General features: G+C 59.9%; 1 protein-coding gene across 2 annotated transcripts; it reads left to right on the top strand.

Annotated features, from left to right (window-relative positions):
• The first annotated feature begins 856 nt into the window (after positions 1 to 856).
• Positions 857 to 26256, top strand: WNT9A (Wnt family member 9A). 2 transcript variants are annotated; one of them, XM_054584031.1, is made up of 4 exons: positions 857 to 1031; positions 20206 to 20462; positions 21203 to 21465; positions 23515 to 26256. In XM_054584031.1, exons 1-4 carry the CDS (start codon positions 937 to 939, stop codon positions 23992 to 23994), a joined length of 1095 nt encoding a protein of 364 aa, XP_054440006.1. In that variant the 5' UTR covers positions 857 to 936; the 3' UTR covers positions 23995 to 26256. The 2 variants fall into 2 exon arrangements, with proteins under 2 accessions (XP_054440006.1, XP_054440007.1); XM_054584032.1 differs by lacking the exon at positions 857 to 1031 and adding an exon at positions 2286 to 2407.
• The last annotated feature ends 315 nt before the right edge of the window (positions 26257 to 26571 follow it).

Genomic DNA, 26571 nt, shown 5'->3' with positions numbered 1-26571 from the left:
AGCCTCCGCGTCCTCTGGAGCCCCCTCTCTCCCGTCTCCTCTCTACAGAGGCTCCGAGAAAGGGGTCGCCGGAAGATCAGCAGTGGTTGTGACCTCAGTCGCTAGCTACCTCATCTTCTAGTTCAGGAGGGGGAGACAGAGGTCCCAAAAGCTTGAGCTCCTCGGCCAGGCCCTGGGCTGGCCAGGTCGCCTCATTCCCAGGCCAACAGACCAGGGAGCAGCGCCCCCAAACTCCGCCCCTCCTTTCCAGAGCGGTCAGGTTTCGCCAAGGGCGCGGACATCACCTGCTGTCCCGGCTCCCTTTCCTCCACAGTCCCCGGGGAGCGGACGGGCGCAGTTCAGCTCGGGCTGACACCAGGTCCCCAGCAGCACCAGTCCCGGCGACCCGGCCTCGAGCTCCACCCCGGGCCCCTTCGGCCCACCCTGTCACCGCCGCTGCCCAGACTTCTCCCCGCAGCTGCCCCGACGCTCCCGCCCCCGGCTCCTACCCCGCCGGCCGCCCGGCTTCCACCCAGGGCCCGCCCCGCCCCCACCGCCGTCCAGTCCCGGGGCCGCCCACGCTCCGCCCAGGCTCCGCCTCCACGGCCGCCCGGGAGCGCGTTCCCTTCCTCGGCCCGCTGCGCGCCCCCGCCCCTGCCGCCCCTCCCGCCCCTCCCGCCGGTCCCCAAGGTCCCGCCGCCCCTCGCTCGCCTCCCCTGCCCAAGCGCGGGACGCGCCCCGAGGCCCGCGGGGCCGAGAGGCAGCGCGGCGGGCGGGCTGGCTCGGGTTTCGGCCCGCCCCCGGCGCCGGCGTGACCCCTCCCCGGGCGGGGCGGGCCGGGCCCAGCTGGCGGCCCCGCCCCCGGCCTGGCGCTCCGGGCGCTATAAGAGGGCGGCGGCCGCGGGGCGCCCTGCGCGGGGCCAGGAGCGCGATGGTCAGCCGCCGTGGCGCGGCAAGATGCTGGATGGGCCCCTGCTGGCGCGCTGGCTGGCCGTGGCCTTCGCGCTGACGCTGCTACTTGCCGCGCTGCGCCCCTCGGCCGCCTACTTCGGGTAGGTGCCTGGCGGCCCGGCGGGCGGGGGGACTGGCGGGCAGGCCCGGGGCGGGGGCGGCGCGGGGGCGGGGGCCACCAGGTGCGCCGGGCCGGACTGGCGGGGGCCGCCGGGTTGCCTGGAGCTATTTGTTTGCGGCGCGCGCGTCGCTGGGTCCGCGAGTCCGTGTCCCTCTGCGGGGCGCGGGGGAGAGGGGCCCGCGTACCCGACGGGCTGGCGTGGGGCCGCTGTCCTCTGTGACTCCGGAGTCGTCGTTGCCGCGGCCGCAGCCGAACGCTGGGCTCCCTGGAGCTCGGGGACCAAGGTGTGGTCCCTGCTCCCTTAGGCCGCCGAGTTCTTGCCAAACGGCTGGAGCCTCCCAGCCCCTGCCCACCCACCCCCCTTGCAGCTTCCCCCTCCTTTCTCTCCTCGAGAAGTTAATTTAACAACAACAAAAAAATACGTACAAAATCCAGATGTTCCTTGCACTGAGCCCCAAAGGAAAAAAAAATAACTCCAAGCCGGAGGAATTTATTTTTCTTGCGCTTTGCTTCTGACGCTCACTCGGGCCCCGGCTCTCGGGAGCGCGTCTGTGGGACCCGGCCGGAGCGCAGGGCCCGGCGGGGCCGGGAACGCCGCCGCCCGCCGTCTCGGGGGTCGCTGCCCCGTGCGCTTCTCCGCAGCAGCAGTGTGCGTGGTTTTGGCGCGTCCCTCTCCGCCGTTCCTCCCTCCCCTGGCTCTCCCCTCACTCCCAGGTCTGGGATATCCAACCTAGCGACCTTTGGAGACCCTCGATGCGATACGCATATGGGCACGCTGGAGTTTGGGGTGGCACCATTCAGGCCGCCTTCTGGCTCTCCTCGGCCTCCCCGCTTCCCACCCCACGCCGACCCTGAGGCCATGCCCACTCTTTCTCCCCGACCCCTGTCTGAGGCGCCCTTCTGCCGCTCTGGGCCGCTGCCCTCCGCCCTCCGCCCTTCACCTGTTCCCTAGCCCCTGGCCCCCGCGCCGGCGGGCAGCGGCCTGGCCGGCAGAGGGCCCTGTTGGTCCAGAAATGTGGCACCGCCAGGGCAGGGAGAGGCCGACTGGGCGAGGAGCCCTGCAGGTGTATCCTGTTCTCAAAGAAAATAAAATATTTTCATGGGAAACTTTTCCTTTGTGTTTATCTCCCCCTCCCCTTTCTCCTTCTGTTCCTTTCTCCTGGGTTGTCTTCCAGGGTCAGCTCCGTGTCTCCTTACCTGGAGCCCCCACCCCAAGGCCCTCTCCTGGCTGCCCGTGGGCCTGGCCCTGACTGGGGCCCAGGCTGTTTGGAGGCTGGCACGCCCCTGCACGCCATCTGTGCAGCCTTCACCTCGCCCTCATGGGCAGAGGGAGGGTCAGAGGATGGCCGTCCACGGGTGAGTCACACCGGCTTGTCAGCCAGCTGTGCCTTCTTGCTGTCCTGGCCCAGCCGCAGGTCTGTTCACCAAGCTCCGGACACACCCCTGGTTTGTCTGCCCCGGCTGCACTCTGCTGGGAGCCGGCTGCTGCCCCGCTCCGGCCAGGGGAGATCGGTTCCGGGGCAGGCTGGGGTCTTGGCTCCCAGCCCTCCCCCCGCCCTTGCAGCACCTCTCTTCCCCCACTTTCCCCGCATTGCGCACCTCAGGGGTCTTCGAGCTGTTCGTGTGTGTACTTTGACTGCTTCTCAGGGAAGAGTGCTAGCGGGCATGTGGCACGTGGGCCCGGCTCAGTGCCCCATGGCTCCTCCAGCCAGCCCGCTTGGTTCTGCTTTTGGCCCCAGAGCCCCCACCCAGTGAGGGTCCGGGGGAGCTTGGAGGCAGATGTGCCGCCCCGGTGACAGCTGGCTCTGCTGGAGTCACTGCCCCCCTGCCCCCCCGCCCCGCACCAGGCAAGAGTCAGGGCTCTGCGGGGCAGGCCTGGGGGCAACGGCGGCCAGCCCAGTGCTGGGGGGGGGGGACAGACGGGGGGGGGAGGGGCAGGTGTGGGGGGTCTGCACGCAGCGCACCCCGCAGGGCCGTTTCAGGACAGGGTTGGCTGCGGAGGTGGAGCCAGGCCTGGGGGGACATGCCCCGTGCTCCTGCCACTGTGTGTGGAGGCCCTGCCTCCGTCCCACGGTGACCTGCTGGGCCAGGGTCGCCTTTCTCCTGGGCCAGCAAAGGGGCAGAAGGGAGAGGGAGGGGGAGACGGCCCAAGGGAGGCAGGGCCGGCCGCGTCCAGGGGCCTCTGTACTCGGTGCCCAGGGCAGAGGGAGCAGGAGGAAGGACCTGATCCAGCCCTCCTGTCCCTTCCCCCTCTCTGAAATCTCTGCCTGGCACCGAGGCTCGCGGCTCCCAGTCAGGGCAGCTCCAGTTACAGCCCAGAAACCCGGAGAGGCTGGCCTGGGGGAGGGTCACGTGGGCGGCGGGCGTCCTCCCTGCCCCCGCCGTGAGGCTGCAACTCAACCCGCGGTCCGCTGCCCTGCTCCTGCTGCCCTCCTCTGGCCTCTGGCCACTAGGCAGGACCCTCCAGGCCGCCCGCTGGCTCTCCTCTCTTCCCTCTGGCCTGGTCCTTCTCTGGCATGATTAGCAGGTGGCATTTCCATCTGGTTCTCTGTGGGCTGCAGAGATGCCTGTGCTGGGGGGCCTGGACCCGCTGGCCTGAGGCCCTCTTGGAAGGAGGGGGAGCGTGGCTCCCAGCGGGAGGGCTGCCCTAGGGTTCTTGGCGAGTTGGGGATACAGACTCATGGACCTGGGTGGGCTGAGAGCTTTGCTCTGCCTTGGGTGTCGGTGGGGGGAGGCGGGGCGCTCGCCAGTGCCTGGCCCCTCTCCTGGCCGTATCCTCAGGCCTGTGCTGAGACTTGGTCCCAAAGGGACTCTCCAGACCCCGGGGCAAGGTTCCTGCTACTTCCTGCACAGGGCCAGGTGTGGGGCTTTTTGGGAACCGTGCCTGGCTCTGGGGTCACTCTGTGGCCTTTGCTTGGAGGTCCAGGTGCCGCTTAGGCAGCCCCCGCAGAGGCCACGGGGGTGTCGCTAGAGCTCCATCGCAGGGCTGCCCCCGGTGAGCGAGCGGGGCCTGTGGCTTCCAACCTGGCTATCCTTCAGAAGAAGTAGGCTGGGGTGGCGAGGGTCCTGAGGCTACCTCACGGTGCCGGCCCTGTGCCCCAGGCTGCAGGCTGGCCCTGCCCCCCGGCCGGCCTGCCTGGAGGAGGTGGCGCAGGTGCGGCACTGAGGGCTCCCCCCGAGCCTGGTCAGGCCTGGGCATTGGAGTGTGCGGGGCACCCAGAGCAGGTCTGCAAGGCCGCTGAGGGGCTCCGGGCCGCTGCAAATGGGGGGCCCAATGGGAGGGAGGCTGTTTCTGTCACTGAAATGTGACTTTGTTACTGTAAATTCACCCTGTTACAGCGAACAGTTCAGTGGTTTCTAGTTCATCCGCAAGGCTGTGCAGCCAGCACCCTATCTAATTCCAGAATATTTTCATCATCCCAGAAACCTCATATCCCACTGCCCCACCCCCAGCCCCTGGCAACCACTAATCCACTTTCTGTCTCTGGATTTGCCTGCTCTGGATGTTTCATAGAAATGGAATCATACGATATGTGGCCTTTTGTGTCTGGCTTATTTCACTGAGCATATCGTTTTCAATATTCACCCATGTTGTAGCGTGTCAGTGCTTTGTTCCTTTTTGTGACTGAAAATATTCAGTGGGATGGACACATGCAGTTTTTCTCATCCATTCCGTTGACATTGGGGTTGTTCCCACCTTTTGGCTATTGTGGGTAATGCTGCTGTGCACATGGGTGTACAGACTTTGTGGACGTATGTTTTTAATTCTTTTGGGTACACATTATGGTGGAGTTGCTGGGTCATGTGGTAATTCTGTGTTTAATATCTGGGGGAACCACCACAATGTTTTCTGCAGCAGGGACACCGTTCCACACTCCCGCGTGCTGCGCTCAGGGGCCCCGGCGCCCCCACGTCCTCCCCGGCGACTGTTATTCCTGGTGATACGAATTTTCACTGTTTTTACCCTGGCCGTCCTGGTGGCGTGAGCGTGCACCTCTGGTGACTGGTGAGGTGCTGTCTGCTCGTGGTCTTGCTGGACATCGGTGTGTCTTCTTTGGAGAAATGTCTATTCTGTTCCTTTGTCCGATTTTTGCTTAAATTTCTTTGTCGTTGAGTCGTGAGAGGTCTTTATATATTTTGGGTCTTCCTTGGGCTGAGGAGAACCCGGTCCCTTGACCCGTGACAGCCCCCTGTCTGGCCCTTGCACCTGACGGCTGCCCCTGCAGGTCTTCACAGCTCAGCCCCCAGCTTGACTGTGGGAGGAGCCGGGGGCAGCTGCTTGTCCGCCTACTAGAGTCTGTCCTGGGGGCCTGGCGGGGGGCCTGGCTGAGGCGGCTGCCCCAGCGCCCGCGAGGGGCTGCTCCGGAGGGGCTGCTGTCCCGGCGGCGTGCATGCGGGGTCAGGGAGGCGTGGGGCCCAGCTGCGGGGCCCTGCGGGCACATGCCTGTGGGCGGCTCAGAGGAGGGGCACCCAGCTGGGCCCGGGGGGTGCGCAGAGGGAGGGCAGTCTCCTGGGGCAGGGAGCAGCCCCGCTGTGGAGCGAAGAGGCTGCGCGGCAGCCGGCTGGGGAGGCGAGGAGGAGGAGAGGGCACTGCTGAGAGGGCGGGGCGGCCCCTGGGTGGGCGGGGGGCCGTGTGCGGGATGGGGGGCTGAGGCCCCGCTGCGGGTGACCAGAGAGGACTGCAGCTGTGGGCGCGCCCCAGCATCCCTGGCTGGGGGCCAGGGCGGTGGTGCCCGGAGCAGAGTGGGCAAGAGTTTAGATGATAGGGGGGTGCTGTCCGTGGAGACCCGCCTCAGGACAGCCGTGTCTGGACCCAGAGTTTGGGGGACAGGCCATGGAGGGCAGAGTGCTAGGGGGGAGGGTGGCAGGAGGGGGTGGCGTTTCCCAGGAGCTGGGGGAGGGGGAGCCAGGTGAAAGACCTCATTCCCATGTCTAGGGCAGCCGAGGGTTCACAGGGAGAATGTCTAGGCTCCTTGGATGTGGATGAGACCCCCAAATGCCAGGCAGGGGGGCACTTGGGTCAGGGAAGGATGGAGGGCGCAGTGTGAGGGGCCTGTCCTCCAGCCTTCCAAGGCGGGGGGATTCTGCTGGTGCTCGTGGCCTGGGGCCCCCCGGGCCATCAGAGGGACTGAGGTGTCCTGGTCTCCCTGGTGGGTCTGAGGTATAGTGGGGAGGCAGGTGGAAGGAGCAGGCGCACGGACCGAGGCTGGGGGACCAGCCACTTCCTGCATCTCCGGCCTCCAGTATCTGCCGCCCTCTCCCCATCTCCCCCTCTCCTGGCCAGCCGCTCTGGGGGGCACAGAGCCCCTCGCGCTGCCAGCCCCAGCTGGCCCTGGGCCTCCTTCCTTGGGCTTGGGGGAGGCGCTCTGCCCTGGCTCCCCAGTGCAGAGCCCGACAGAGGCAGGTGGGAACATGGGACCGGGAACGGGCTTTGGAGGGGGTCTCGTGATGGGGGTGCTGTGTGAAAGCCTTGCGCTGGGGCCGGAGGTGAAGAGGAAGCCGCAGCCACCTGGCTCCTTCAGCTGTGTGAGCAGACGTCCTGCCACAGCCGGTGGCCGTCTGGGTGTGGGCGGGGGTTGGACAGCTGGTCTAATCTTGCTCCTGTTCTTGCCACTGTGGCCCTGGACCTGACTCCAGGGCCTCGGGCACCAGTAGGACCCTGCCCCGGCCCAGGGTGGCCCCAGCCAAGGACACCCCTGCCCGGGGGCCTCTCAGTGTTGAGGACAATAGGAGAAGTGTGCGGGTAGCTTTTCTCATGGGAAAGAATCCGCACACACGACTCCTCCCCGTGGGCCGTGGGCCCTGGACTCGGGAGGAGTGATGAGCCGATAGGGGCCTGGCCCTGCTCTCCTGGCCAAAGAAAAACGACACCTGTCAGGCCGGCACTCGGCCCGTAATCCTGGCCTGGGGGCGCCAGCTCCCTCTGTGCATTGTCCCTGTGGGGGGTGAGTGCCCTGTGGTGCCCACCCCGCACACTGGGCTGCGGGTGAGGAGGAGGCACAGTTGTCTGGAGAGTGGGCAAGGCTAGGCCCCACTTGGAGGCGAGCCCCTGGCAGGTGGGGCAGGGCCGCCATATCCAGGGCGGCCTCAGCTGTCAGCTGTTCTAGGAAGCCAGAAGGCCGGCCAGTGACGTGGCCCTTCACTGCAGCCCGAGCTCCCCTCTGAGGAAGCCAGGAGGGTCCCTCCCTCATGGGGCCTCGGCACACTGTGCTGGACCAGCGGTCCCCCCCCCGGCGCTGGGCCCAGGAGCCCAGTGTGGGGTCCAAGGCATTCGCCAGGTGGGCCAGCCCCGGCGCTGACCTCTGCCTGCTGCCCCCACGCCTGCTGGCCTCGGGCGCCGGGACGCTGGGCCACGGGCGGAGCAGGCCACCCGCCTGGATGTCTGGACGCCGGCTTTGCGGGTGGTGCGGGTGCTGCGCCGAGGGACGGAGGGCGCCCTGGAGTCCCCGGGCGAGGGTATGAGGTGAGGGCTCGGGGCCCTGCCGGATGAGGGTGGGGCGGGGTGGCTGGCTGCGCTGCAGGCCGGGGGCCTGGGCTGGGCGGTCCCTTCCCCGAGGGGGCTGACAGATCTCTGAGGGATGAGGAGCATCTGCGGGCGGAGCCGGTCGGGTAGGCAGGTGACTGTGCGGGGCCGCCGCAGGAGGGCAGCCCCCGACCTGGGTGGCGAGAGGCACCCGGGCTCTGTGACCCGAGGACCAGCCCGCGTCCTCCCCTGCCCCTCCCAGTGGTTCTCTGCTGGCCTGGTGCCCCTGGCCGCAGGAGGAAGCCCGGCCGCCCAGCTGGCAGGCCCTGCACCTCGGGACCGGCAGCCGGACGAGGGAATGGAAAAAGGCAAGCCTCAAGCTGCGTTTGTTTTTCTTAGCGATACCTGAGGTAGATGTGGCCAGGGAAGTGGTCTGGCCCATGCGGAGAGGCTGCCAGGGCTCCCAGACCAGCGGTGTCAGACCCGCCCCCTCCCGGCTCGGCCACCCCGTCTGTGCCCTGCACCTGGCAGGCCTGCTCCCAGGAGGACGCCCGTCATCGAGGTGACTCGGGGTGGCCGAGAGGGGCCCCCCGTGGCCCTCCGAGCACCTGCCTGGCCTCTTGCCTGGCCGTCGATGGGACACCCCTGCGGGTCTGTGGCCGTCTGTGGGACCCGGGGCACGGTGCCTGGGACCCCTGCCCCAGGCGGCCTCGGTGCTCTGGTTCCTCCATGAAGCCACTGATGCCGGTCTTCTCCTCTCAGCCACCAGTGAGGCTGGGCTCCCACCGGCCCCCCTCCCACTCTGGGCTCTAGTGCCCTGTTCCAGGCAGGCCCAGTCACCAGCGACCCTCAAGGTCTGCGGGTCCTGTGGGTTCTGCCCGCTCTGGGGGCCTCTGAGGGTGGACAGAGACACTGCCCCCAGGCAGAGCACAGGTCCCCGTGTCCTGGGGCTCACTGAGCCCTAAGTCTGCTGGCTGACCCTCAGGGTGGCTGGACCTGGGAGAAGCTTCCTTTGGGTGGCCGGTCGGTGATAGAACTGGGAGCTCTTTGTGCCCTGGAATATTGGGGCCCCATGAGGTAGGGAAACGGGGTCCTATGGCTCTCCCAGCTGACAGAGGTGACAGCCATTGGAAACACGGGGCCCCTGCCCCAGTGTGAACTCCCTGTCCACGTGGGGCTGTTCTCCTGCCCACAGCCTCCTGTCCTGGCCTCTTTGGCACGCTGGGCACTGGGTGACGGCAGAGTCTCGGAAGCACCCAGACCCTGCCCGCGTCTGTGCCCGCCCCACCCTTGTCTCTGCTGCCCGCATGCTGGGTGGGAGGCTGCAGGCTACAGGGGAATGGAGGGTTAACCTCAGAACCAGTGTCTCAGCGCTGGAATTTGTTTTGAATTTGATTCACACAGAAATTAAACGCCGTCTGGTGGGGCTGAGGTTTCCTTGGCAGGGCACTGCGGCTTCTGGAACTCCAGCCTCTTCCCCTCCGCCCAGCTCAGGGTCTCGGCTTCCCCCCCGCCTGGGGAGCTGAGTGTGCGGGCAGGGTGGCCCTTGGGGTAGCCAGGCCCATTGGCAGGAGGAAGGGCCGCCCGAATCTGTCACCACCGCCCCCCCCCCCCAACGCAGGAAGCAGCGAGACACTGGGAGGGGGGCTGCTGGACAGGGTGGGCTGAGCCTGGCTGGGCTGTTCGGGGTGGGGCCCTAAGGGCAAGGACATCTTTGGCCCCAGCCTGGGCCACACCTGCACCCCCCCCCCTCATCCAGCCGCGTCCATCTGCCACCTGGCCGCCCTTGGGGGCAGGTGTGACGGTGTGTGACCCGCTGAGAGGGGCAGTCCCTGTCCGCACGCACATGGGCAGAGCTGCCTGAGGCCCCCAGAGAGGGACGGTCGCCCCCAGACTGGGTTCCGGCTGCCCTGGGCTCTTTCACAGTCGCCGTGGCGCCGAGGTGGGGCCCGGCAGCGCTGCGGCACGCGGCCGGGGTCAGGCTCCCCACGGCGGGGGCCCGTCCAGGGCGACCCTGTCTCCAGGCCCTCACCTCGATCCCATCTGCCCCCTTATTCCGGATGAGGTTGCATTTGGAGGTTCTGGATGGGAGTGAGTATGGGACTCTTTATACTTTGCTTCAGCTCATTCTTGCGAACAGATTGTCTAATGCGGTGACCAGCAGGATCAGGGAGCAGCAGGCTGCGGGGACGCACCGCCACAGCCGCGCGGGAACGCATGACGGTGGCAGACGCGTCAGCGTGCAGCACAAAGCAAGTGTCGCTCCCCGCGAGGAGCGAGGTACGCAGGTTGACTCAGCAAACCTGGAAAGCCCAAGCAGAACTGGGGAAAGAATTGGGGTAATGGACTGATTTAAAGCAGATTAGAAACTGCTGAAGAGAATTAGCAACTGGATGATAGGCAAGGAGACCTTCCTGGGGCGCACCCCGGGCAGGAGACCAGGGCCAGCGTGCGCGAGGCCTGCGCCCGGAGGAGGCGCTGCGCCCTCACCAGGGCCCGGAGCGGGGGCAGGGCGGTACCGGGCGCGAGTGGCCAAGGCTTTCCTGAAACTGCTGGGAGCAGTCAAGGGGACTGAAGAGCCCCAGTGTCTTTCCAAGCAGAAATGAGAAAATTTGGGCTGGAATGTAACAACTTGGGACGTAAAATGCTGAGCACAGAATTGCACAGCAGCCTGAGAAAGAGGGTCCTTGAGCTGACAACCCACCAGAGACGCGGCGTGTAAAAGAAAGTAACTGCCCCGAGTGCGGCGAGATCGAGACATTTGCAGGGTGCCTGGGAGGAGGCGGGCATGCGAGGCCCGGGCCTGGGGCGCGCCCGCTGCGCACAGACAGGGGCAGGAGGAGAGCGAGGGGACCGTCCTGTGAGGGGACAGGAGGCGGTGGACCACCTCTCATCAGGCCCCAAAAGTGCAACTAAGTACCCGCAGCACACAACCCAGCACCAAGCGGCTGTGCCCTGGTGTCCTGCTGCCCAGAGGAGACAGTGTTGGCCGTGTGGGCACGGGGACATTACAGCCTCATGTAATTTTGAGGGTACTCACGAAAATAAGGGAAATGTAAAACTTCAGGTTCCAAAGGGGAAAATGGAAGAGTAAAAATAACCCACAAGGAGGCAGGAGAGGAGAAAAAGAGGAAACAGGCACAGCCAGTGGAAAGGATGAACTAAAGCCCCCGGTGTCCGACCGAGGTGACAGGGTTGTGGTCAGCTCCTAGCTAACCAGGGTGTGTGCAGGAGACACGGAGAGGGTGTAGGAGACAACACAGCGACTCTGCGGGCTGCGAGACAAGGAGGGAAACAAGGGGAGAGGTGGAAGGATGCGCCGTGACCGAGGCTCAGTACAGTGACCCGAGCCGTGACCCGGGCTGTGCACAGGGACCTGAGGCTGCACTTTTGGAGAGACCAGAACAGTGACTGTGTCAACTTAAATGCGTGTTTTGGAAGTGTAGAGAAGCTCTCAAGTCCTCAGCAAGCTTCTGTCACAGGAGGGAGCAGAAGAACAGTTAGCTAAATCCAAAGAATGCGGAGGGACTGAAATAGTCGCGAGGAATGAACAGAAGGGAAACAAACCTGGATTGGAGGCGAACAGACCTGAGTCTGTGAACGTCTGAGGAGGTGGACTGAGGGGGCGGCTCAGGACGTGTGTCCTGCTGTGGGGAGCGTGGCACAGAGTCTACAGAATAAAGCAGGGGGACGCAATGAAGGATTCCTGCCAGTAAACCTGAAAATCCAGAGGAAATAGAGAAAACCAGAAAACTAACAGACACAAACACAGATAGAGAAATGTCAACTAATACCATAATAAGTAAAGAAATTGGGTCACTGGAATGTAAGTGGTGGGGCTACTGTGGAAACTATCTGGCATTTCTACAATTAAACACGTATTTCTTCTGTGACCCAGCAGCTCCAGTGGGGTCATGCCCTCGAGAAAGCAAGGCCTACGTCCAAGCGCCAGCGCACACGCAAATGGTCATAGTGATGCTGTGCGTCAGAGCGCAAGGGTGAGCACCTCATCAGGTGTCTTGCCAGCTGAGGAGTAACCAGAGTGGGCTCCATCCTGCAGGCACTTGCTGTGACACGGGTGAATCTCGAAAACATTGCGCTCAGTGGCAAAAGCCAGCCACATGGGATGTGATCTCATTATATGAGCCGTCCGGGACAGGCATCCACAGAGGCAGGAAGTGGGTTAGTGGCTGCCATACCGGGGGTCGGGGGGCAGGTGTTGATCGCTGAAGGGTATGGGGTTTCTTTGTGAGGCGATGAAAATATCCTAAAAGTGACTATTTGCCCATATTTGTGATTATCCTACAAAACACTGAATTGTGCACATTAAATTCTACAGTATGTGAATTATATCTCAATAAAGTTGTTTAAAAAAAACAGAAAAGAGAGAAATTGGACCAGAAAGAAAGTCTTCCCACCAGGAAAAGGTCAGCCTGCACGGCTTCACGACAGGCTCTACCATACAGCTAAGACGTGATTCTAACCCGAAGCAGCTCTTTCAGAACATTTGAGAAAGAACTCCCACTAAGGCACCTAAACTCAGCAGGAAGTGCACAAAGAAAACTACAGAGATACGAAAGGCCCAGACAAAGCGCCACCAAGATCCATCACGCCAGGATCCCTGGTGTCCCGTGTGGGACTCCCCCCTGTAGCCACTCAAAGGAGAAAAGTCACGTATCAAAAGGTATGGGGATGACATTGGATGAAGTGCATCATGCATTTATGATTTTAAAAAGGCTCTCAGCAAACTAAAAGCAGAGGGAGTGCCTCCTGATACATGGGAGGCACTCAGTGAACTTCATCCTTCACCATGAAGTGGCGAAAGCTGCTCTTTGAGACCAGTAGACGGCGACGCCTGTCGCCACGTTGTCTGAGTGGGGCCGATGCCAGCTCGCTCAGCAGCCCCTTCGGCCAGGTGGGAGTCTTGCGCTCCGTGAGCGTGCTGGCGCGTGGGCACGCTTTCCCAGTCCCTGGCCTCGGAGTGCTCGGCCAGCCTTTAGAGCACCCTCGTCTCCCACGTGAGCTTGTGCATGTGGAGGGGATGTGACAAGGCAGAGGATCCCCGCTTCCTAGCGCCGGTGCACAGCAAGATGGGGAGCTTTGGGAGGATATGTAGGGGACAGTATTCATGGTATTAGAACAGGGGTGGGTTTCTAGAATGAGACAGAAGTAACAGAGACAGGAGGAGGCTAAAAATTGAGGTGCAATTAAGTTAAGAACTTTTGTGTATGGAAAGACGTCGTGAAGAGAAAGGAAAGACGGCCATCGCCCAGGAATGGGGGAATGCCCGCCCTTCCTGCAGGACAGTGCGCCGGGTGTGGGTGCTGTGGGGATCGGACGGTGACCCCCTCTGACCTCTGTGGGGAGGGGCTCAGGAACGCCCCGCACAAGGCTGTGTCTGTCTTTCTTTTTGGAAAGTATTTAAGTTTCAGGCTTTACATTTAGGTCTACAATCTATATTGAATTAATACATTAATATTTGTATACAGTAGGAAGTATGGATCAAAGTTATTTATTTGCATGTAGCTATCTAATTGCTCCATACTATTTGTTGAAAAAGCCTTCGCAACTTTCTGCACCAAGTTGCCTTTGCACCTTTATTAGTGAAATCGGTTTCCCGTGTATGTGTGGGCTTATTTCTGGGCCTTTGTATTTTGATCCTTTGATTTATTTGCCTATGTTGACAAAAACACCACACTTTCTTGGTTACTGAACTTCATAATAAATCTTGAAATCAGGTAGTGTCAGCCCTCCACCTTTGTTCTTTCTTCTTCTTTTTCTTCAGTTGCTTTGGCTATTTTATTTTTTTTCCATCCCCATCACCAATGCCTTCCCTTTGGCAACTATCAGCTTGTCCTCTGTATCGTGGGTCTGTTTCTGTTTTGTTTTGTTTATTCATTCATTTTGTTTTTTAGATACCACATATAAGAGAAATCACATGATATTTGTCTGTCTTTGGCTTATTTCACTTAGTATAATGCCCTCTAGCTCCATCCATGTTGTTGCAAATAACAAGATTCTATTGTTGAATAATATTCCATTGCACACGTGCACCACATCTTCTTTATCCCTTTATCTCTTGATGGACATCTAGGTTGCTTTTGTATCTTGACTATTACTAGTAAAGTTACAGTGAACACAGGGGTGCATATATCTTTTCTTTTTTTAATCTTTAAAAAAAAAACTTTTCTAATTAGTGTTTTTCGCTTTCTTTGAACTAATGCCCTGAAGTAGAATAGCTGCCCTGGGTCATAAGGCAGGTCTATTTTTAATTTTTGAGGTGACTCCATCCTGCTTGTCACAGTGGCTGCACCAATGTATCATCACACCAACAGCGCACGAGGGCTCCCCTTTCTCCACAGTCTCCCCAGCACTTGCTTGTTGATGTATTAACGTTAGCCTTCCGAAAGGTGTGAGGTGATGTTTCACAGTGGTTTTAACATGCATTTCCCTGATGATTAGTGACGTTGAGCATCTTTCCATACGTCTGTTGGCCAGCTGTGTGTCCTCTTTGGAGAAATGTCTATTCAGGTCCTCTGCTCACTTTTTAAATCAGATTGATTTTGTGTGTGTTGTGTGTGTATGTGTGTTGAGTTGTATGAGTTCTTTATGTGTTTTGGATATTAACCCCTTATTGGATGTGTCATTTGCAAACATAGTCTCCCATTCAGTGGATTATCTTTTCACTTTATTGATGATTTCCTTTACTGTGTAAATCCTTTTTAGTTTGACATAGTCCAATTTGTTTATTTTTTCTTTTGTTTCATATATATATGTACGCGCGCACACACACATATACATATATATACACGCACACATATATATTTACTGCTGAGAGCAATGCCAAGGAGTTTACTGCCTATATTTCCTTCTAGGAATTTTATCGTTTCAGGTATAGCATTAAAGTCTTTAGTCCATTTTATTTTTATGTAAAGTGTTGAAAAGTGGTCCAATTTCATTTTTTTGCATGATTGTGTCCAGTTTTCCCAACACCATTTATTGAAGAGGCTGTTTTTACCCCAAAGTATATTCTTGCCTTCTTTGTCATAGATTGACTGTATAGGGGTGCATTGATTTCTGAGCTCTCTATTCTGTTCCATTGGTCTGTGTTTCGGTTTTTATGCCAGCACTATGCTGTTTTGATTACTATGAACTTGTAGTATAATTTAATCTCAGGTAGTGCAATGCCTCTCACCTTGTTCCCTCTCAAGATTGCTGGGGCCATTTGGGATATTTAGTAATTCCATATAACTTTTAGGATTATTTTTTCTAGTTCTGAGAAGAATGCCTTTGGTATCCTAATAGCAATTGAACTGACCCTATAGATTGCTTGGGGTAGTGTGGACATTTTAACAATTTAATTCTTGCAACCCATGAGCAAGGTGTATCTTTCCATTTATTTATGTGTTTAATTTCTTTCTTCTTATAGTTTTCAGAGTACAGGTCTTTCACCTCTTTGGTTAAATTTATTCTTAGGCATTTTATACTTTTTGATGAAATTGTAAATGGGGTTGCTTTCTTAATTTGTCTTTCTGATAGTTCTCTATTGGTGTCTAAAAATGCAACCAATTTCTGTATGTTGATTTTGTATCTTGCAACTTCACAGAAGTCATTTATTAGTTCTGATAGTTCTTTGGTGGAGTTTCTACTGCAAATAATGAGAATTTTACTTCTTCCTTTCTCATTTGGGTATCTTATTTCTTTTTCTTGTCTTATTGTTGTGGCTAGGGCTTCCAGTACTATGTTGAATAAAAGTGGTGAAAGTGGTCATCCCTGTCTTGTTCTCAACCATGAGGAAAATGCTTTTAGCTTTTCACCATTGAGTATGATGTTAGTTGTGAGTTTGTCACATACGGCCTTTATAATGAAATATGTTCCTTTTATTCCCACTTTGTTGAGAGTTTTTGTCATAATAGGATGTTGAATTTTGTCAAATGCTTTTTCTGCATCTATTAAGATGATGGTTTTTATCTTTTATTTTGTTAATGTGATGTGTTGTATTAATTGATTTATAGATGTTGAACCACCCTTGCATCCCTGGTATGACTCCCACTTTAGTTAGTCACGGTGTATCATCCTTTTAATGCGCTCTTGAATCCAGTTTGCTAATATTTGGTTGAGAATTTTTGCATCTGTGTTCATCAAGGATATCGGCCTGTAATTCTCATTTCACCCTCCCCCACCCTCCCCAGCCTGTCTCTCTCTTTTTGGTAGTGTCTTTATCTGATTTTGATATCAAGGTAAAGCTGGCTTCATAAAATGCGCTTGGAAGCATTTCCTTCCTCTTCAATTTTTACAATAGTTTAAGAAGGATACATATTAATTTTTCTTTAAATGTTTGCTGTTTTCTTGAGTTAGAGCTGCTTCTACACTTGCCTGGACATCCTGTATCTTAGGAGAATGTTAAAGATTAAAGGAAAATGCCTGAATGTGGTGAAGTGCACTTCAACCTCACTGCTGTTGCTTCCTGGGAAGCGGGCTCAGCACGGTGGGGGGCGGCAGCCCGACGAAGCAGGCTGCGGGGGGTGCTGCCGCTTCTCAAGGGGCTACCCCCTGTGGGCAGCCTGCCCAGGCTCGCTGCCTCCATGGACAGCCTGTGCAGGCCTGTGGGCTCATCCACCCTTGCCCGGACGTTTGCTTGGGGTGGGGGTGAGGGCAGCAGCTGCGATGAGCAGCTGGGCGGCTGAGCTGCGGCCTCTGCTATGCCAGGTGGCCTGGGCCACTTTCGGGGCTGGAAGGCACAGCCCCCAAGGCAGGTAGAGTGGGCACAGGTTCCTTGCCAGGCCAGTGTGCAGGGCTGAGAGCCTGCACTTGGGTGGGGGGGGGCGAGGGGCTCGCCTCTGCCACCTGCTGTATGCCGAGTGTTGTTCTGGATAGGTCACACACGCGCAGGATAACAGATGAGAAGCTCACAGGCCACAGGGAGGAGAGAGGAGTGTTTCCTGGGCCCCAGGCCCCCTGGGTCCTGGGTCGCCCCTGCACCCACAGACACGACATGCAGCGCTGAGGCCGGCAGGCTGAGTAGGCCACGGAGCGGCCATCCAGGCGGCCAGCCCGTCTCCAGTCCTTCGTACAGTAGCCCCCAGACTCGCACTCAGTTTTGCTTTATGCAGTTCCAGTTTCCCGTGATCAGAAATATTAAATGGAAAATTCCAGAGGTAATTCATAAGTTTTAAGTTGCATGGTGTTCTGAGTAGCATGATGAAATCTCACACTGTCTGCTCCATTCCACCCGGGACGTAACTTGTCCCTTTGTCCAGCGTTTCCAGGTGGCAGGCTCTCTCCGCCTGTTAGTCACTGAGCGCCTGTCCCGGTCGGCTTGGTTATCAGAGAGAGAGACCACGTTCCCATAATGTGTATTACAGTATATCGTTACAGTTGTTCTACTTTATTATCAGTTGTTAATCTCTTACTGTGATTCATTTATGAAATAAACTTTATCGTAGGTGGGTATGTATAGGAAAAATCGCAGTATAGGATGAGTTTGGCACAACACACAGGTTTAGGACTCCACCGAGGGCCTCGGAACGTGTTCCTGCAGATACGGCGGACGACTGCGTAACGGAGAGCACTCCCCGCGCCGGAGGTGGCAGCGCCGAGTTGGAGAACGTGCGAGTGACGAATGCATGTGTGTTTTAAGATAACATATCTGTAGCCTGTGTTCCTAGGAAGAGAATTGGGGGGTGAATTTTTATAAATCCATCAGTCCAGAATTCCAGCCACAGAGGGACCCCTCCCTCCCCTCATCCTTGACCATAATCTTATCAGATGTGCGCTCATCTGGTGAATGCGAAATAACGTGTCAATATATTTTTGTTTTGTGTTCCTTTGGGGTGGAACCTAAGTTTGAGCAGCAGCTAAATTTCCTTCCTTTGATCTGTAAGTTCGCACTTGTGCCCTCTGCAGCTGACTCCTTTTATTACTGATTTTAAGGAAATGACACACACTCACAGGGGCACACGCACAGCACGCAGGCAGAGGAAGCTGGCCCTTGGTCTGGGACCCGAGTTGCAACATTTACCCCGACTCTTGTTCATTGTTTTTTAAAACTATCTTACTTTTTCACTATGCAGAGAGTCTTGTATTTTTAAAGTCAAATTTATTACTTTCTCAAGGTCTTCTGGATTCTGAGTCACTCTGAAAAAAGCCCGCCCAAGTCGAGGCGTGTCCTGTAAACCTCTCCTCTTTCCTTCCTCCCCCTGCGTCTGGGTCCCTGGCTGCGGTCGCTGGGCCTCTTCTCCCTGCTCCCCGGACGCCGTCTGCCCACTTCTCTTGCCGCCCGACACCTCTGTAAGGGCCTGTCCTCGCACCCCAGGCTGTGAGCCCTGAGGCAGGCCACACGCTGAACACCCCCGACAGCTTAGGGGTCCGGGGCAGGGACTGTCTGGGTGCTGGTGTGGGAGAGTAGGGGAGCAGCCGCCATAGGAGCAGAACAGTGTAACTGTATCAGGGTTCCAGCCTCACGCCAGCTGCAGGGGTGCGGGAGCTCTGCCCGCGGCCTGAATGTGCGGTATGGACACAGTCGGCCCTGGGTGTTAGGGGCACCCCTGTTCTTGACCTCGTATGCAGTGTGGATGAGGGGGCCCTGAGTATGGGGGACCCCTGTCCTCAGCCTCCCTGGACTGGGAGGCAGCATGGCTCTGGGTATGGGGGGGCACCTGCCCTTAGTGCCATGGGCACTGTGGACTGGGTACGGCCCTGCTGGGGGCCCCTGCCTCCTTCTTCCGCATGCAGTGTGGATGGGGGGCTCTGTGGCCCACTCGCCTTCCCCTCTCCTTGTTCACCCTCACAGTTGCACTTCCTTGGCTGGCCCTAGGTTCCCCCGCGTTGGCCCCGCCTTAGGGGGTCCTCTTGGATGCTGGAATGTTTTGGCACCGCCTGGAGCTTGGTTAATCTCGTGCAAGTTGGAGGCTGCAGGGTTTCTGCTGCCTGGCACTCGTTCTGGGCACAGCTGTTGACATTCCTGTCTGGGGACAATCTCCACTGTGTGAGCTGCTTTTGTGTGGGGAGCGTGGTTTTTCTAGCCTTAAGCTTGAGGTCCACGGGCCCCTGCCTGTTCCCCGTCTGCCCCGGCAGCTGTCTTTGGGCAGGAGGCCTGGAAGTCTGTGAGGCCGCCCAGGGCAGTCGCTGCTGTGTCCCTGTGCCCTTAGGCACGAAGCCCTACCCCCTGCGGTGGCACCCGGGGTGCAGGCCATGGGCTCACCGGCTCGCCGCCCCCCTCACCGCCTTTTCTCTAGGGCAGAGTCCCAGCTTGAGCTCACAGGCACCTTCTCCTCTAAGGGCTTGACGCCTCTCTATCTGCAGCTCTGGGCCACCCACTCCGGGCCCCTCCTGAGCCGCAGGAACCTTTGGGGCCCTCCCCTAGCCAGCGTCCATGCTGGCCTCCCACTCTGCATGGGGGTGGGAAGCAAGGGCAGCCCTGGCTCAGAACAGCGTTCAGAGGAGAGCAGGCCCTGCCGTGAGGTCTGCAGGGATTGGAGCTGGTGGGGACACCGCCGGGGCTCTGCTCTGATGAGCTTATGGGGGAGGGGGGGCCAGGCCTGGCTGGGTCTTCTCATGGAGCTGGAGTTGGGGGGGAGGCGTGCGGTGCACCCTTGGTCTGGGGCCTTCCGCTGTCGCCTCAGCCTCCAGAGGCACCTCCCTCCTGCCTGCCTGCCCGTCACTCCCCTTTGTGCCCTGGGGCCTGCGCCCCTCTGTGTGGCCTGGCTCCCCGCTGGGCCTCCTGCCCGCAGAAAGCTGATCAGAACGCATGAGGCAGGCCCTGCCCTTTCAGGATCTGGGGGCCCCGCTGGGCCCTCAGAAGGGTAGATGTCCCCACCCAGGCAAGGCCTGGCAAAGGCCATGCTGAGGTATGTATGGGGCAGCCCTGGAAGGGAGTGGGGGGCAGGGGAGCTTTGAGAGCCAGACCTGGCTTGTCCCCAAAGGAGCATCAGTGTTAGGGTCTCCTACAGGGCGGATTCTAGGAGGGCCCACCACATCCTTCTCCTGCAGAAAGTTGTGGCTCTGGGAGGCAGCCTTGTGGCCACTGTACCCCTCAACGGCCTTTCCAGAAGCAGCAGGAGGGAGGGTGGTGTGTGGTGAGGGACCACGGTTCTTCCAAGGTGCTTGAATGGGGGTCCTGAGCCCTGCCCCATGCATGTGGGCCTCTTGCCCTCCCAAGGGCTGAGGCCTGCGTGTGGCTGTGCATGGACATGCCTGGGGTCCAGATGAGCAGTTGTCTATCTGGGGGCACTGAGGCCATGGCAGACGGGAGGCCAGGACTGTCCGTCTGTGGACGGAGCCAGTCGGGGGTGGGGCAGGCGGGTAGGTGGCAGGGAGCGCCACAGGCCAGAGGGCAGGCTGCAGACCGTGTGGGCCGGGACTTGGGTGGCTCTGCAGAAGAAGCTGCGGTTTTCCCAGGGGCCTCCGGGTCCTGGGCTGGGAGGTCTGCTCTGGTGCAGCATGTCGGGAGGTCTCTTGGGACCCAGGGACCACTGCACAGGCTGTTGGAGGGCAAGGAGTGTGCTAGGACCCTCCCAAATGCCCCGCCAGTGGGAGATGGCGGCCGTGGACGTCCAGGAGCAGGGTTCCTCCAGCTGGGTAAGCAGGCAGGAGGCTGGGGTGGCACGTGTGCTTCCTGAGCCCTCAAGGCCGGGGGTGTGTGCAGAGGCTCGTCATCAGGGGCGGTGCTCACCCTGGCCTCTCTGCACAGGCTGACCGGCAGCGAGCCCCTGACCATCCTCCCGCTGACCCTGGAGCCTGAGGCTGCCGCGCAGGCGCACTACAAGGCCTGTGATCGCCTGAAGCTGGAGCGGAAGCAGAGGCGCATGTGCCGCCGGGACCCGGGCGTGGCCGAGACTCTGGTGGAGGCGGTCAGCATGAGCGCCCTGGAGTGTCAGTACCAGTTCCGCTTCGAGCGCTGGAACTGCACCCTGGAAGGCCGCTACCGGGCCAGCCTGCTCAAGCGAGGTGCGCGGCACTGGAGGCGGGGCAACAGCGGTGGGGGCCCAAGGCACCAACCCTTGGTGCACCGTAGGAGGGGTCCCCGGTCAAGGGAGAGGAGCTGGGGCCTAGAAGACTCTGGAGAGAACTCCTGCCCCGCCCCTCCCAACTGCCTCGGCCCCACCCGCAACCTGCTGCCCCTCCCAACGCCCCATCCCCCGTCCCCGTCCTTCTGCCCCCACCCGTCCTCCTGCCCTGTCCCCACGCAAGAGCCTGGACTGTTGCTGGCAGGGCTAGGAGCCTGTGGCAGCTTTGACAGGGCCCCAGGTAGCTCTGGTGGCTTTTGCCACATGCCTGTGGCCAAGGCCCGGTGCTGGTAGAGGTCCGGCTGGTGCCCCAGCATAGAGCTTCACCTCGTCTCTTGTGTCTCCACCCATAGGACCTGCTGGGGACTCTCATTTAAAAGCCGGCACTTCAGGCCCAGGGCCGTTCCGGTGGGCGGGGGAACGGGACCCTGATGAATGGGGTCTCTGATTGCCACGCAGCACCGAGCCCCAGCACCCCGGGCCCTCCCTGCCCCACTGTACCCCCAGGTCCACCGTCAGCCCGGGCAGGTGTCCTCCCCTCCCTGCAGCCCAAATGGGTCAGGGAGGCATCTGGCCCGCAGTCAGGGACCCAGGGCTTCATCTGCAACGCTGCGGTTCGGCTGCAGAAAGTGACGGGGGCTGCTGCTGTCTCACTGCTGACCAGCCCTGCTGCCTCCCCAGGCTTCAAGGAGACGGCTTTCCTCTACGCCATCTCCTCAGCCGGCCTCACGCACGCGCTGGCCAAGGCCTGCAGCGCAGGCCGCATGGAGCGCTGCACCTGTGACGAGGCGCCTGACCTGGAGAACCGCGAGGCCTGGCAGTGGGGCGGCTGCGGGGACAACCTCAAGTACAGCAGCAAGTTCGTCAAGGAGTTTCTGGGCCGGCGGTCGAGCAAAGACCTGCGTGCCCGCGTGGACTTCCACAACAACCTCGTGGGTGTGAAGGCAAGCGGGGCGGGCGTGGGGCGCCAGCTGGAGGGGGGCCGCCGTGCGGGGGTGCTGGCGGTGCCGAAGGGGGCAGGCCCGGCTCAGAGAAGGCTGGGGAGCCGGGAGGACGTGGGGTCCACTGTCTCTGTGCTTTCGTTCTAGCCATGTGGTGCCAGCCGGGGTCCTCCAGTCTCCTTGCTTATCTAAGGCTCATTGCGTGCCAAATAGCTGGAGCTGCTAGTTGTCACAGAGGGTGCCCATGGCCTCCCATGGAGAGTGTCCTCTGGCCTCCCATGGAGAGGGGGAGCTGGAAGGCCTCCTCTCTGCTGGCTGGGGTGGGGCCAGGTGGGTCTGGACCCATCTGCATCTGGCCCTGGGTGGCCAAGGTCACTGGGAAGGTCTCTGATGAGTGTCACCTGTCCAGGAGGGCGGCAGACTGAGAGCCTGCCTGCCAGGGCCGAGGGGCAAGCAGTGCTGTCACCAGGGGCCTAGCTGGAGGCAATCTGGGGAGAGTGCCGGCCAGGGGTCCGGGGGACGGGCTGGGGTGCTGCTGGTCCCAGTGTGTGTGTCGGGGGGCCTTCTGCCTCAGGGGTCTCCTCGGTGGCCAGGGCTCTCTTCTGCGGGAACCCAGCTCAGAAGACTCAGGAAAAGGAAGGGATGGCATTTTGGGTGGGGCCCTTCTGGGGGCCACTGGCCGCGAGCACGGCCGGGCTTGGGGGGACCTCACTCCTGCCGCCCTTCGCCCTCCCTGCAGTCGCTCAGCTCCCCAGCGCCCAACACTGGAGTAGGGTCAGGCCCGTACCCCTGGTCCTCGTGTGCATGGAACGAGCACCAGGCCCTTAGTACCCCAGCCGCCCGGGTCACCCAGCGCCCCCGGGCTCAGCCGTTGCCTAGGACCAGCACAGGGTGCCGGGGATGTGGAGCCGTGCCGGGGGCAGGGGATGTAATGAGAGCCAGGCTACTCGGAGCCTCGTTCTGGACTAGCTGGAGTTCTGCATCTTGCCCCGGAGCCCCTTCCCTCCTTCCGCCCTGTGGGGAGGGGTGTGGGGAGATTAAATCCCCCAGGCAAGGCCTTTCTTTTCCTTTGTACTTGCCTTTTATAAGCTATAAATGGCAAGTCAGAATACGAAAAGTGCTCCGTTAGCTCCAGGCCTGGGTAGGCAGCGTTTTAATTAAATTTGCCATGTTTCTCAGCAAAGTATCATTAAGTGTGACCCTTCTGTTGCATGACTAGGGAGCAGCTATGTTTCTTGATCCCCTTAGATGGCCTTCTAGGGAGCCCGGGCTTGGCTTGGCTTGGGCGGTGGGGAGGGCGTCCCTACCCCTCCTCCCACATCCCTCCCGTGGGGACCCCTGTGTGGGCAGGTCTGGCAGGTGGCTCAGTGGGGCCGCTGGCCTGACTTCCTGGCTTTGCAGGTGACACCCAAGTTCTGGAAGAGGAAGGGTCCTGAGTCTTGGGAGGCTTCCCAGAGCCTCAGCAGAACTTGGTGCTGGGCCACACCGGCTCCCACCCTGGCCAGCTGCCTCCCACCTCTGGGTCGGTCAGGTGGCACCTGCGTGTGCAGTGAACCAAGTCCCAATGCCCAGGCAGGGACGCGGTCCGCTCAGTTGTAGGCTCCGGTGGCCAGTCCTGCCCACTGGGCGTGCGACTCCCCAGAGAGCAGACTGCTGGGTCCTGGCGGATAGGGTGCCGACGGCGGCGGGGCTGGAGGCGGCCTGTCCTGCCCTTGCAAGGGCAGCCCCAGACGCAGGGAGGAACATCTGCGTGGGCAGGGAGCACCTGCGCAGTGCCACAGGCACTGTGGTGGCCACTCTGGGGCCATGCCGATGGCCGTAAGGCGCTGTCCCGGGTGGTCTGGGGCTCGAGGGTAGAGGGAGGGGTGTGTAAGCCAGGAGCCTGGATGGTGAGGGGTGGTGGCCGTGTGAGGTGCACCTGGGTCTGGGGGCCATGGGGTTTGGTCCTGAGGTGGGTGCTGGGGTCGGGCCCCTTTGGGGTCACCCATGGGGTCTGGTCTTGGTTTGCCAGGTGTAGCCCTCAGGCTCACCCCCCTGCCTCCCTCCTTCCAGGTGATCAAGGCCGGGGTGGAAACCACATGCAAGTGCCACGGTGTGTCAGGCTCCTGTACCGTGCGGACGTGCTGGCGACAGCTGGCACCCTTCCACGAGGTGGGCAAGCGCCTAAAGTACAAGTACGAGACGGCACTCAAGGTGGGCAGCACCACCAACGAGGCTGCGGGCGAGGCGGGCGCCATCTCTCCGCCCAGGGGCCGGGCCTTGGGCACAGGCGGCGACCCGCTGCCCCGCACGCCGGAGCTGGTACACTTGGACGACTCGCCCAGCTTCTGCCTGGCTGGCCGCTTCTCCCCAGGCACTGCCGGGCGCAGGTGCCACCGCGAGAAGAACTGCGAGAGCATCTGCTGTGGACGTGGCCATAACACGCAGAGCCGGGTGGTGACACGGCCCTGCCAGTGCCAGGTGCGCTGGTGCTGCTACGTGGAGTGCCGGCAGTGCACGCAGCGGGAGGAGGTCTACACCTGCAAGGGCTAGCGCCGCCGGCCAGGCTGCCCGGGGGGTGTGGGCAGCGAGTGCAGCGGGGGCGCCTGCCCTTGCAGGCTGAGCCCCAGGCTGGGTGCCCCCAGCACATTGGGGCAGGAGGAGGCGGCGGCAGGAGCCTGGGGCAGGCTGGGGAGCTGTCTCCGCCTCTCTGTCTCCCCTCAGAGGCCTGGTCTGACCTCTGCGTACCCTCTGCTTGTCCCGCCCAGGGACCTGACAGCATTGCACTGATGCTTTCCAGGCTGTGTCTGTCCCTAGACTCCAGTTCCTGGGTCACAGCGCCCCGCAACGCTTGGGCTCCCTCTGAGGCGCGCGGTGCACCTGCACGACCACCCAGGGCCTCGGCAGCAGCCTGTGGGCTGCCCTCCACCAGCTCTGGTGAGAGCCAAACCACTAGGAGAGGGGCAGCCAGCCACCCAGGTGTGGGGGCGCCGTCGCCCCGCCGTCCAGCATCAAATACTTCTCTTTGGAGTGATAACAGTGACTTTAAGTTATTTTTATTTAATATATAATAATTATTTTCTCTGCCCCCTCTATGTCCCAGGCTGTGGCTCTTCCAGTCTGGAGGGGCCCCTCCCTTGCTCCACGACCCCGACTCCCAGACTTCTTTGCCTGATCTGCTTTGTGTTTGAAACCACTAAGTCCAGAGAGACGTTGCTGTTGTTGTTCTAAATTAAAGTAAGCTGTGTCTGGCCGCCTCCCTCAGGGCTTCCAAAAGTCAGGTCCAGGTCGCTGCCCCGGGGGCCGCCCTGGGAAAGGTGCCTGTGGGCACGCGGCCCTGCACCCCAGCTTCCATTGCAGATTCTGGGGCCGGGAGTGGCAGAGGCTGGCCTGCCCCTGTCTCTGTGGCAAGGGCTGTGTGTGGGCAGAAGGGCAGGGCCAGCCCCTTGGAGCATTTATGTCACAAGAAAGGCTTTGCTTGCTCTGTGTTCCTGTGGAGGAGGCAGGGTGGGAAGGGATGTGATGGAGTCTGGGGCTAGGATTTGGCAGACGGAAGGCTGTTCCTTGGCCATCCTCTTGTCTTTGACGGAAGGGGAAAAGAACGGTCTACATGGACCTGGTTTGGTCTTGGTGTGTGGTATATGTACATGCATGTGCAGTGTGTGCACATGAGTTGTGTGTGAGAGCATGTGTGATGTGTATGCATGCACGAGCGCACATGCATGTGTGTGAGCACACGCACACATCTATGGTGGGTGCATGTGTGTGCATGAGTGGACATGCATATGTTTGTGGGTGTGCGCGTGTGCGCATGGGTGCATGCATCTAAGCACACATGTGCTGTGTGCATGTGTTCGCACGTGGGAGCACAGGTGGTGTGTGCATGCATGCATATGTGTGAGCATGTGCTTGTGCGTGTGTGTGTGTTGGTGTGGTCTGTGGGGGCCGGGATGTGGCCTCCACCCTGTGCCCTCCCTTAGCATGGGCCTCTCCTTCCCACATTGACGTGAATGGCAGTCTTGGCTCTGGAGCCTCTGCCCTGGGCCCGTCCTGCTTGACTGGGTGGCTGTGCTCTGAGGGTGCAGGCAGTGTGGAGGCGGGAACTACTGAGCTAGGGTGTTCCTCAGAGTCACGGGGGGCTCCAGGAACCCCAGGGAACTGTGTTTTTAAAAGAAAACCTATTTATGTTGATGTGGGTCTTTTAGTCCCTGTTTTATAGTGTAAATAGTAAAGTTTATTCTCCTGTGGTTCAGAGGACGCCCCGTGAATAGCTGTGCTGTGGAGGCGCATCCTGGAAGGGAGCCAGGCAGACTCTGCGGTGGCAGGAGACGCGGGCCTGCCCCTCGCTCCCCGCAGGCCTGGCTGGACAGGGCGGGGGGCGGTGAGCGAGGGTGCAGCCTGGCTGTCCCCGTGGATCCCCACCGGCCGGGGCCCAAAGCGGGTGGGGCGTCACGCTCCCGTGATAAGACTAGCCAGTCACTACTGGGTCCGGAAAGGTGGCAAGTCAGAGGAAGGGGTTTTTTTGGTTTGTTTTTTTATTTTTAATTAAATACCACATTTAGCTATATGGCATAAATAATAAGAAAAGTATTTTTTTAAACAAGGCAGACTGAAAATGTCTGCTGGCTGGTTTGTTTATATATAAATATATATCAGAATGTCTTGCTAAGTGAAGAAACAACTCCCACTGACGGAGCCTCTCCTGAACGTGCTTCTCTTTCATGTGGCAGAGGATCTCTGAAGAAACGTGTCGGTAGTGGGGCCCGAGCCCGGCCTAAGCCTCGCGAGGGGCCGCGGGGGGCGGGCCGCCGCGCGGAGGGCCAGGCGGGTCCCGGCCACCTGCTCCCACCAGCCGCGCAGACGGGGGTTCCGGGCGTGGTTGGCCAGGTCCGGAAGTCGGGAGGTGAGGGGCCTTCGCACCTGACGGTTTCCTTCTGGGTGTTCGCCCCTCCTGCCGGCCGGCCCACTTCTCTACCTCATCTGTATAGTGAATAGGTGTGTACTCGAGTGACTTGGAGAATGTATTTATTTAACAGCTTTGTGTAACACAACCAGAAACAAATGGAAACACTAAATAAACGTATTTTAAATTATAGCCTCACTTGGTCCAATGACTTCAGAGCAGTTGGG

Source organism: Pteronotus mesoamericanus, unplaced genomic scaffold (assembly GCF_021234165.1).
Source record: "Pteronotus mesoamericanus isolate MK-2021 breed Mesoamerican mustached bat unplaced genomic scaffold, CSHL_Meso_final contig_752, whole genome shotgun sequence".
NCBI lineage: Eukaryota > Metazoa > Chordata > Mammalia > Chiroptera > Mormoopidae > Pteronotus > Pteronotus mesoamericanus.
This window is presented reverse-complemented; position numbering and strand designations above follow the sequence as displayed.

What these genes read in the sequence shown, in the direction of transcription:
- WNT9A (XM_054584031.1), top strand. Translation starts at nt 937, where the DNA reads ATGCTGGATGGGCCCCTGCTGGCGCGCTGGCTGGCCGTGGCCTTCGCG. An exon ending in CCCTCGGCCGCCTACTTCGG is followed by an intron (nt 1,032 to 20,205) that starts GTAGGTGCCTGG and finishes CTCTCTGCACAG; the next exon opens with GCTGACCGGCAGCGAGCCCC. An exon ending in ACAACCTCGTGGGTGTGAAG is followed by an intron (nt 21,466 to 23,514) that starts GCAAGCGGGGCG and finishes CCCTCCTTCCAG; the next exon opens with GTGATCAAGGCCGGGGTGGA.